Source organism: Poeciliopsis prolifica, unplaced genomic scaffold, assembly GCF_027474105.1.
Source record: "Poeciliopsis prolifica strain line A6 unplaced genomic scaffold, Auburn_PproV2 SCAFFOLD007, whole genome shotgun sequence".
NCBI lineage: Eukaryota > Metazoa > Chordata > Actinopteri > Cyprinodontiformes > Poeciliidae > Poeciliopsis > Poeciliopsis prolifica.
Genome location: NW_026562382.1, coordinates 12,598,701 through 12,610,219, shown reverse-complemented (window position 1 = coordinate 12,610,219; position 11,519 = coordinate 12,598,701). Strand labels below are relative to the sequence as shown.

The following is an 11,519-nucleotide window of genomic DNA, read 5'->3' as shown; positions in this document are numbered from 1 at the left end:
CTGGTGACAACATTGTAAAATATTCAATCAGTTAAGGTCAATTACTCAGTACTGCAGTGCAGAGTAATACATTTGACTTTGAAATAATTTCTTGAATGACAAATTTTTTACATCTATTTGAGTCAAAATATACTATCCAGGAAATGTGTTGTTTTGTAATTTAAAAAAAATGCTGTTTGAAAAAGTGGAAACTTAATATTTCTGGCATTTCGCAAATAAAAACATCCTTGGTAAAGATAACTAACCTAAAACAGACAATGAGAAAATTTGTTTTGTTACAGATTAAAACTGTAACTTACTGTGTGACAAAACATTTGGTTTTACCTGTACTTTCCTCCAAATAATTATTTTTATACATACATTTTATTTAAATTATATATTCTTAAGTAAGTGAAACGTCAACTTAACATTTGGAGCAGGCTTGCCATACACATTTAAATCAATATTACATATTTGGATTAATGATTCAGTTTCTGTAGGTGAATTACCGCCACCTTCCAGGCAGTCTCCCTGCTGCTGGCTGAAGCTAGTTTTATTTTGTTAAGACGGGATACGTCTTGCATTTCGTCATATCCGGCTCAGCTCTCTCACGGGAGTGCGCAAAATTTCTGTACGCGTTCACGTATCCGCGGCCCCGTGAAGTTTGGGAACACGTGATCCCGTTTGGTCGAATCAGGTTTTGAAGTTCTGTCCGGTGCGCGCTCTTGCTCCAGACGAAATAGCCGGGCCGTAGGAGGTGAGAACAACCCGCCTCAGCAGCACCGATACCAGGCTCCACGTTTGTTCCAGGCACCGGAGAAAGTAGCAGCATGTCTGAGGAGAAGCCAAAGGTTGGTTCCGAGGTTCTGCCGCGGAAAGCCGCCTCTTGGTTCAGTGTTTAATGCTAATAATTACCGCTGTAAGTTTGCGCTAAAGACTGCGGTAACCGTGTTTAAGCGGGCAGACGGGGAAAACAAAGGTTTGCGGATATTCTGGGTTTGTGCGCACATTACGCACAAATATAATATTTTTTGATAAGTTAGCTGTAGTTTCGCATTTTGGGCAGCGTTTAAAATAATTTATATTCTTAAATACTAGCATGCGCGATGGTTAGGGAGTAAATCGTTTGCGTTTTCCCTGAGCGTTTGCGCCATTATGGCTCTCTGCGCCAGTTTTCAGCATGGGCTAGCATGCTAAGCTAACCCCCTGGATGAACAGAAAGCGGCATAGATGAGTGAAACCTTCCCTCAGCGCCGAAATCTGACAAAAACGAGCTCCAGCTACTCGCTCCCGGCTCGTCTGCTTCTTGAGTTCGTGATGATGAGGATGAGTGATTTCGTTGCAGGAAGGAGTGAAGACGGAGAACGACCACATCAACCTGAAGGTAGCAGGTCAGGATGGATCAGTGGTCCAGTTCAAGATCAAGAGGCACACTCCGCTCAGCAAACTCATGAAGGCGTACTGCGAAAGACAGGCAAGCTCAGCCCCCCCTTACAACTTCAGACTTTACATCACAACAGCTGGTTTCAGTTTTGATTTTGAGTTGTATTTTTGTCTTTCACAGGGGCTTTCAATTCGTCAGATAAGGTTTAGGTTTGATGGACAGCCGATCAATGAAACAGACACACCTGCACAGGTACGTAAAGCACCAACATCACACGTTGTGATGAAAGCAAGGCTCCATTTTTCAGTTTGCCTTTAGTGCCTCCAGATGCTTAAATGCTCTTGAAATCATACAGAATAACTTTAAGGGTAGGGAAGCTCTGGGAAATATTTTTGCCATTTCTTGTCTTGAGGAACCATTTTTACAGTTACAGAATCCAATGTTGTGAGTCACATTCTTTGTATATATTTTTAAAATGTACAATGTGGAAATTCCCTACGAATTTATGATGTATGGTTCCAGAAAACGGTAAGCTTTTAAAGGAAACATGAAAGGAATTCGGTAAGGGGAGATTTTTTAAGGATGCAAACAGGAAAACAATTATTTGAACTTTACTTGAACTGTAAGTAATGCGAAACGGAGACAAGAAGGGAGAAGTGACCCAAGAAAATAGATAAATAATACTAGGTTTGGAGAATTAAGAAAATGAGAAACCAAAAATAAGGTGAGGATACATTTAGTTTTTCATACTTATGCTTTCTTTATTTTATGTCAATCTCCAAGTCTTGATAGCAAATTTCAAAATTTTTCATATCAAATCAAACCATCCTAAGCATCTTTAATGGTCATGCTAAGACAAATAAATGTAAGCATTTTTATATAATTATGTATTTAACTTTGAGTAAACACAACCTGAGTGTCGGTATAATGTTAAAGCAGAGATTTAGGTAGTTAAATGATATGGAGCTCTCGGGTGCGTTCCTTTCCAGTCAGCTGGTTGATATGATGATAAAGCAAATAAGGAAGAGGGGTTTCTATTGAACTGGAGGCAAAGCATTTGTCAGCAGGAATCTGGGGACCCTTGAAGCGATCAGGTTTGATTGTTATTCATTAACTGCTGGAAACGTAAATGAGCTTTGAACTAAAAACTGCTGATACACACCCTGGATTTGTGCATCTTCACTGACTTTTTACAGTCAGAGAGGCATTTTCTAAACTCAAAATGCTCTGCTTCAGAATTAAATTAGTAAAACTGTTATATTGTTGTACAGCTAATAGCCTACAACCAGAGAAGAAGGAATTTCTCTGTTACAAGGATAAAACAAAAGTATAATGGTGCAATATGAAGTACACTATGTTGGCAGCATTTTGACACCTTGAGGCAGGGAGCTGAGAAGCTAGCGCTTCTCCTTTTGATATTTTGGTACAGTTTTATTCATTCGGTCGGTGTGAGGGGGTCTCTGATGCCAAGGGCCTCATTTCTGCTGTGGAACTGGAGTGGACCCTGGACACAGGGCCGGAACACTCCACTGACCCTTCAGTCCCTTCACTTACTTGACAATGGCAATGCAGTATGCTCATCTAACGTATGTCTTGCCTAAAATTTAGTGCAAACTCCTACCCTCCACTTCTTTCTGCGCCGGCTCAAAAATGGTGTGCAGTCGATGTTCAGCAGTTAATCTTAAAAGCCATATTAAAGCCAGATTGAAATAGAAACATTTAGTGTCATCATTACTGTTTCATCACACTTACCAGTTTTCTCACGGCTTGTTGGAATATATGTAAAATATGCTAAATGGATTATTGCAGACTGAATGTAATTTGTTGATGGTAAAGCTGATGGCAAAACCAGTTTTTTATTAAAGTATGCTTGCATTATGTCTGCTATGTTAACAGATTTGGCTACTGGTTGTTGTTTAAAAGACAAGATTACTGTGAAAACACTTCTAATAGTTAGAAATGTACATTTAAAATTAAAGTTGTTTTTGAAACATTATAAATGAAACATTGATAAACATTCTGATGTATAGTACTGCCACCAGACAAATGTTATGTTTCAGTTGTTGACTGTCTTCTATGATTGTATATTCTGTGTTTTAATGATGTGAAGTACTTTGAACTGCCTTGTTGCTGAAATGTATGATACAAATACACTTGATTGATTGATCAATCAATTGACCCTTAAAGTCATATATGAAGCGTCTCCCAGTAGAAGAACTGATACAGCAAAATATTTCACTTCAAGATTGTTCCTTTATATCTTTGAGTTTTTAAAGGAATTATGTAGACACCCATTTCATTTATTTTTTTGAAAATCTTTGCTTTGTTTTCTGTGGAAACTGGGGGGTGCTATTCTTTTTGAGTTGTACTTTGGAATAAAACACGCAGTGTTCTGGATGTGTTTGTGTATATTTAAGCTATTCTGAGAATTTGAACTTCCCTCACAATTGTTAATTTGAACAGATTTGTATGTCCTTGTGCATGCTTTGTTTTTATGACTGAATGCTTTTTGTTGCAGCTGGAGATGGAAGATGAGGACACAATTGATGTATTTCAGCAACAAACAGGAGGAGTCTACTAAGTGGCATTTGGACTATTGGTGTAATGTCAGATTTTGTTCATGTTGTATTGTTTATTTCTACAAGTTAAGTTTTTTTTTGTTTTGTTTTGTTTTAGTTTGTTTTTTTCCTTTTCTATGCGTGGCTTAATGCCAAGCTCATGTTTTTGGGGATGGAGGGTAGGGCAATCCTAAGTCTGAAGTAATGCAGGGGAGCCCTTTTAAAAGTGTTTTATTCTCCTAAATGAACTATTTGTCTGAAGCTGAGGCTTACCTCAGATCGGACATCTTGTAAAAGGAGGGATTGTGTGATAAGATGTGCTCAAAAACTCTTGAATCATAAGCCTTATTCTGTTTTGCAAGTTATAAGCATTTAGACTTAAAACGGGTTCAAATATTTTAATTGACGTACTGGTTAAGATATTGTGTGAAATTCTCCTCTGCTTGAGGCTGATTCTGATGTCTGGTAGCATTTTTACAACCATGTATCATATTTAACATAAACAGGAGAAAATCTTGTGCAACAAACAGTTAAATATCCATATTATATTTAAAGTCAATCTAAATAGTGTATGGTTTGCAGGACCAAAAATGTGGATCTCTAAGGGTTGTAGATGTATAAGCTACTGTACATTGTTGGTTCCTTAGTCGTACGTAGGGAAATCTGTTTCCTTCACTTGTAAATTGACTTTGTCACATGTAACTAAACTTTCAGAGCGGAAAAACAGCTCACCTTTTTGGTCCATTACAGGTGCATTTGTATACATACAAAGTCATGCAAACTGTCTTGACAATTTTTGAATAGGTTTGTAAAAAGTTCATCACATCTTTTTTGTTAGCTGCTTATTGTTTGATTACTGGGATTTTTTTTTTTCTTTTTTTTTTCTTACTTTAAGAATGTCCTCCGGTGTTCTAAATTTAACTTTTTAGAGCATGTAGAGACATTAGATTTTCATCATTTGTACATTATTTGTCCCTGTTCTGTGTACAATAAATATAGTTTGATACCTCTTGAATTGTGCTTATGCCTGACCTTCATTAGTGGGACATTGCTGGGCAGATTGGTATTTTACAAAGTTAAATATTCCTATGTGCAGGTTGTACTGGGGTATAATTTGAGTTACGAAGCCGCCACACCAGGACCCTCTTTAGTTTTACACTGTGTTTGTGTCTTAACCCTTAAATCTTTATACACTGCTGTGAAAATGTATTTGACCCCTTCAATATTTACTATTCTGTTGTCACACTTAAATGTTTCAAATAATTTTTATATCAAAGTAAATATGATTTAATATAAAAGACTGCAAATCATTCCATATATTAAAAGGGGGATTTTGAACAACTTGGTCCTACCAGAAAAAACTAACTCTTAACTAAACCTAAATACCATTAATCATTTGTGATGACTAATCATATACAAGAATAGGGCTTTTTGCCCATTCATTGCAGAAATGTTTAAATCCATTTCCACTGAAGGATTATAAAGCATGTACACCTCATTTGAGGAAATGCCACTGCACATTATTAAATACTTAATGCCTTGGAATATTTTTTGTAAAGACAAAAAATGTAGGAGTGCTTTGATTTTGGGAAAATATCAGTAATGGTAATTTCGGACCTTAATAAAAATTATTATTTACCGAATGGATGTAACATTTAAAAGTCCACCATGAAATCGATTTGGCCTTTTCTGTGTAATACAAACAAGATGCATTAGAGGGCGTGATTATGCCTTAGGTTGATTCTTTCACAGCTCATTTCATTTCAGAGACTGATTTTATTTTTTTGCCCATTCTTCTTATCAAATATCTCAAGCTGAGATTGTATTGAGAGTATAAAATCTCAATCCAAGTATCTGAGTAACATTCCAGTCCTGCCATAGATTATCAATTGGATTTCGGTCTAGACTTTGACTGGGCCATTTTGATCTAAATTATTACACTGTGGCTTTTGTTGGGCTCGTTTACAGGCTCAGGGTTGTTGTCCTGTTGGAAGGTCAACCTTGGCCTGTGTTTCAAATTGTTTGCAGACTATTGTAGTTTTTCTATCAGGATTATTGCATATTTATCTTCTGATAAGTTCTGTCCAGCATTCTTGTCCCTGATGAAAAAAAGGCAAAAATGTAGAATTTTATTGGAAGAACAATTTTAATCATATCTCCATGAGAAATTATGACTGCCATATTCCAAAAAACTTAAAGGAAATAAATATCAGTTTCAATTAATTGTTATCTCTTCAACAACTTTAAATTTCTTTAACACATTTAAGTTGCAACAGTCCAACTATTTAACAATCTTATATTCAACAGTTGAAGAAAATATTTAATAAAGTATATGTTCTATTTTAATGTTGATTCAGGTTTACTGTTAAATTATATATTTTCGTTATACAGTATGTTTTAAAAGACCATCATCTAAGTCAATTGAATCCATTAAACTGACAACCTTTATGGACTTTAAGCATTAGTTGTATGGCCTGCTCATCGCACAGGGAAGGAACTGCAGCCAGGAGAAATCATACGGACGGAGAACATGCAATGATTTCATGAGGTCAGTCAGCATGTTTCCCATCCTCAGTGAGCTAAACTCAGATGTGACTCCCTCCTCTGTGGAATCAGTCCAGCAGCCTGAATAAAACCACTGTCCCTGTGGAAAACTTCTGGATTATCTCCAGATCTCTCCATGCTGATGTCACTTTGCAGAGCATGAAGCCAGTCCCCACCCTGAACAACAGATCCGATTTCTTTGTATTGCATGTGAATGATCTTGAAGACAGAAACAAAAGAGGAGTGGCTGTCTTCAGAGTTCCACGGAAAATGCAATCCTTACTTTGTCACTGTCACTGCCTTGAATACAGATATGTACATAAACTAAGGGTTTACCCTAAACATTCCTATAAAGATAAATGTTGCAATTATAATAATTACTTTAACACAGATCAATGTTTATAAAGCAATATTTTGTTTTGTACCAACACAACACTAAACATTTGTGCTTCAAAACTGACGTGGCTAAATATGACAACCCAACTTTAAAAAATTCACAATAAATTTGTGATTAAATAAAATATGTTAGTATGGTTTGTCTGATAGGTTTGGAATAAGCCTATCAGATTTTAGCCAGGGATATTTCATATGAAATAGGTATTTGTTGCAGTACATAAATTAGAATATTATTGAAAAGTTCATTTATTTCAGTAACTCGAGTCACTAACTGAATCACATATAGCCTAGATAGAATAATTAAACATGTTTCACAAGAAAAAAAAAGTGATTTATTTTTTTTTAATTCAAACTACTTCAGAAATTTGAAGTTCTAGTACTTGTGGTTTGTGGTTCATTTGATACGTTTTATTGCTTCCTGTATGTTAAAAAAAAACACTATAAATCGCTTCCTTCCTAAGGAGGACCTGTGGTTCTGACGTTGCTTTTTCAATGAACTCCAACTACCACAATGCAACACCGTAAACTATCGTCTCCTAGCTACGGGTTTGGGAGCAACGCCCCAAGATGAAGTGAGAGGCTTGGCCCCGTCAAAGGGCTCCCTGAGAGCCCCCTCCTTCCTCCTCCTTAACTAGCTGGTCAGCAGAGCAGGGATTAGGAAAGCCAGCTCCGCTCAGTAACTACAGACACACTGGGGATTGAAATAAGCGTGAATCATGCCCGTCGTCATCTGTGTCGGCTGGGAGCGGAGCCGAAATTGTGAAAGATACGGATAATACCAGGAGGAGGAGGAGAGGTGGAAAGAGTCACGCTCCCAGGTCTCTTCCTTGTGGAAAAAAATGCCTCTTCGGGGACTCCGCTGCTGCCGCTCGGACCCGTCGCATTATGCCGCCCACCTCTCGTGTGTTTTAGTTTAAACAAGACGACGACGAAGAAGAAGAAACTGTGACCTGGATAAGCCCGATAAGAGCCGCATAAACAGGCAGAAAACCTGAGGGCGTGTGGAATATACTTCCAATATTTTCATCGAGAGTTAACAAGAAGGAAAAAAAAAGTTGCGGTCTCTTGCTGTTTGTTTTCTAATTATAAAAAAGGAGCAAACATGGGAAACGCAGGGAGCATTGACCAGCACACCGACCACCGACACAACATGCCCCTGAAACTGCCCATGCCAGAGTCGGGGGAGCTGGAGGAGAGGTTCGCACACGTTCTGGTAAGAGAAGAAAAGTTGTGTCCATGTGTCTCCCCTCTTTGTTCTCTCCACGCTTTGGTGTCCTGGGACGGGACAGCTGTGGACCTCTGTTTGTCCAGAACGCCTGATAAAAATCTGTTGGCCAGTTTGTGGCAAAAAAACAAAAAAACATGTTTTGAACAAAAACAACTTGGTTTAAAAGTGCACGCAACGTTCAGAAAAACTTTCTGTTTGACTTTTAAATGTTATCAAACATTTCACTGCTGAACTGTGAATATTTTAGCTTTGCCTTTCAGTCACTTAGCCAGTTAAAAATATTTTATTAAGTTCTTTTTTTAATACGACACAGCAAAGCAAAGTTCTCCACAACCAAAAATAATACTTATTTATGCTGTCTATATATTTAAAATTGGACTTAAATCCAGTCATCTACAAATATCAATTTTATTTCCAAGAAGTCTTCAATTAAAATTTTTTTAACACCTTTGACTGTCATAATTTAAGTTTAATTAAGGAAACAAAACTGTTCAGTTTAGGAATGGCAATCTCCAGCCACTGGAGTTTTAATAGAGCAATTTCCAGATAGACAAAGTAATCAGTCCTTGGTTTATTGTGGACATTACTCTATCCTCAAAGCGCAAAGTAAGACAAAGTTATACAAAGTTTAATAAAAGTTCTGGATTCTCTCAATAAAGAGATGTCAACTTGAAGATCTCAAGTACTTGAAGATGCTAAGAATATATGCAGCTACTGTAGGATAGGACTTTTTTCCAATATGTCTTTGCATACAAAAATGTACCAGTACTTTGGCCAAGAAGTCAGATTATAAAGTACTTTACAATGTTTTCTTTGCACTCAATTTGTTATAAAACGCTCAGCGTTAAAATAATGTCACTATTGTATAGTTAAAGTTCCATCCACATCATCCATTTTTCTACTTAATCTGATCTGAAAATAAAACCAAGACACTCTAAATAAAGTCCACTGTTTGGAATATCGCAACATTTTTAGGCTGTGCATTTCCAAACTCAAAATGTAGGACGCACCTGCAGCGTCGACATGGAAAGTCATTGGCTTTATTGCCCCATTCTTCTTTCAACTTTATGAGTCCAGACACAGGCTCACTGCTAAAGTCTTAAGCGCCCAGCATGCCAAGTTTTTTACAAAAACTCTTGTCGCATCATAAAGTTCCAGTTGATCTGTCAACAATTATGTTGCAAGGTTAGATGGACTTTGAAAACTTTTCCAGCTGCTGTGTATGCCCAAGACAAGAACAAGTCTTTGGATTGGCTGCATGTGCTCCCAATGCAGTTGGGATCAAAAGTATTATTTGGAATCGTTTTACAAGGTGTAATTAGGTAAGCTGCTGATGTAGATAAGTAGTCTCTTTCTCTCTCTGTTTTTTTTTTTTTTTTTCCCAAGCCCGGTGCTGAATAGATTTGCGCAGAGGAATAGTGAGGTTGAAATCTGAGAGCTGGAAAAATGTGGGTCAGACGTGATTGTTGCTTGGCCTGGTGTTCTCATACATCAGCTGTTTAGAAGAAAGATTTAACTGTAGTAAGCATTTTTTAAACTACTTTTAGCCTTTTGGTTTTGTTTCAGTTGCAAGGCAAGGTGTACTTCTCTGGTTAGTATTGAATTATTGCATAGCATTGCACAGATTACTCCTTTTGCAAAAAAAGAAAAAAATCCTCAGAGATGGAAGTGGGATTGCTGTTTGACAGACAAGCCTGTGGTTAGGGTGTGATTGCTGCTCATTGGATATGGATGAGTCCCTTTAATTGCCAGAGGCAGCTTCAGACTTTCCTCTTTTTTTTTTGGTTTTTGGTGGAGAGGAAGTGTCGGAAAGCTTTGACGTCATGTTCCTTTGAAGGATCATTCATACTGGTTGTTTTGAACGTCAACAACTCATCTTCCTCCTCCAATTAGTGGGTTTAAAATGATGAGGATCCATAAAGTTTACTTTAGATAATCCCGTGTTACGCTGCTTTCCAGAAACAAACCTACCTGTCTAAACTGAAGATTTCCTGGACTGACTGACAGTAAAGCCGATCCTCATATAGCATGTCAAGGAACTCCCCTCCCCTCCGTCTCTCTCTTTCTGCTGCCAGCATGATGCCTCATCTCTTGGCAAGAAGGAAGCCCTTCGGCATCAGAAGAATTTGGTGCCATTACCAGAGCATTTAGTGTGAGTTACCACCCTTTAAACTCTAATGTGTATCAGCTGTTGCTGATGTCGGGTGGCTCTTTTGAGTGGCTCTGTGTGACTCTGACCCAAGGAGCAGATGATAAGCATGATCCCTCTCAGGCTTTTGTTTCCTAAGAGGTTTTTAGTACTGATGAGTCAAGATTTGTACTTGGCTCTTGTTCAGTGGCACTCATTAATCACTTCCTGTGTAACACCTCCCCCACAATTAATAATCTATCTGACTAATTTACACTTGCATCAGTCTTGTTGTACTCTAATCTTCATATGTGGGACCTGTTGATCAAAGAGTAGTGCAGGACTGTTTACTTGCCAGTCATAATGGGTCTGATCAACTGGCAAACCCTTGCATCACAGCAGGGAGCTGCTGAGATTAAAGACCTCGGCTCTACGTGACCACATTTAAGCGGTCTGCTGAATTTCTCATTAGGCTACGCTGAATTTGAATTTCCACACTGTGTGATGTGGAAAGCCCTCAGCTCTAATATTAACTCTTCACATCTCTGACTTCTGTAGTCAGAAAGACGGTCACAGGGTTTGAAGGTCGAGTCGAAGGTAAAAAGTCGATACCACTTTTTAAGCTAATAGTTCTAAGGATCACCACATTTTAAAAACTTTTAAAACATTAATTTAACAGAATATTTGTCAGTTTGTGATGTTTCTTTTTCTCTCTTTACTTTTCATGTTGGAAAGAAATATTAATCTTATCAGTCTAGCTAAACAATGACACACTATGTCACGAGCTATTTCTGTCCTACATCATTGCTCCTCTACATTTTTTTAACATTTTTTTTAATGAAACATCAAACTTGACAAAGGCTAGATGAAAATACCCCTTTCATACTCTTTCACAGAGTCTTGTGCACTTGTCACAAAACCTAGCAGAGCAGGCAAGGATATCTGCACTTTTTAAATGAGCTGAATTTTGTTTTGATGGCACCAGATACTTTCCTGCAGGAAGAGTATGCAAAATAACCAAAGTGCTTCATGTCCTATCCTTGACACACAGAAAAATCCAGTCATCACTGAATAATAGGTTTTGACCTGACTTGCCTGTCAGTGGAGAAATATTCTCTCGGGTTGAATAAGATTGAGCGTGGTAAGGAAATACAAGCATGATAGTTAGAGAGAGAGAGAGATATATACAGTAAATAAAGATGAAAAGGTGAAGAGAGACAGAAACACATAAAATATGAGATCAGGAGACAGATTCACCTAAATGAAGAAACAGATTTAAAAAAGAAAGCCACATATTTGTTT

General features: G+C 37.6%; 2 protein-coding genes across 9 annotated transcripts in view; both read left to right on the top strand.

Moving 5' to 3' along the window:
- The first annotated feature begins 690 nt into the window (after nt 1-690).
- On the top strand, nt 691-4,960 carry sumo3b (small ubiquitin like modifier 3b). 2 transcript variants are annotated; one of them, XM_055032383.1, is made up of 4 exons: nt 698-830; nt 1,325-1,453; nt 1,544-1,615; nt 3,882-4,957. In XM_055032383.1, exons 1-4 carry the CDS (start codon nt 810-812, stop codon nt 3,942-3,944), a joined length of 285 nt encoding a protein of 94 aa, XP_054888358.1. In that variant the 5' UTR covers nt 698-809; the 3' UTR covers nt 3,945-4,957. The 2 variants fall into 2 exon arrangements, with proteins under 2 accessions (XP_054888356.1, XP_054888358.1); XM_055032381.1 differs by having other exon boundaries at nt 691-830; nt 1,325-1,615; nt 3,882-4,960.
- Nucleotides 4,961-7,418: 2,458 nt separating this feature from the next.
- Nucleotides 7,419-11,519, top strand: part of fmnl2a (formin-like 2a) — a 60,336-nt gene continuing 56,235 nt past the window's right edge. For all 7 annotated transcript variants that reach the window (XM_055032122.1, XM_055032118.1, XM_055032117.1 and 4 more), the window contains exon 1: nt 7,419-8,074. In XM_055032122.1, the coding sequence (XP_054888097.1) occupies nt 7,964-8,074 (111 nt within the window). In that variant the 5' untranslated portion in view covers nt 7,419-7,963. The remainder of the gene's footprint in view (nt 8,075-11,519) is intronic.

What these genes read in the sequence shown, in the direction of transcription:
- sumo3b (XM_055032381.1), top strand. Translation starts at nt 810, where the DNA reads ATGTCTGAGGAGAAGCCAAAG. An exon ending in TGTCTGAGGAGAAGCCAAAG is followed by an intron (nt 831 to 1,324) that starts GTTGGTTCCGAG and finishes ATTTCGTTGCAG; the next exon opens with GAAGGAGTGAAGACGGAGAA. An exon ending in AAACAGACACACCTGCACAG is followed by an intron (nt 1,616 to 3,881) that starts GTACGTAAAGCA and finishes TTTTTGTTGCAG; the next exon opens with CTGGAGATGGAAGATGAGGA.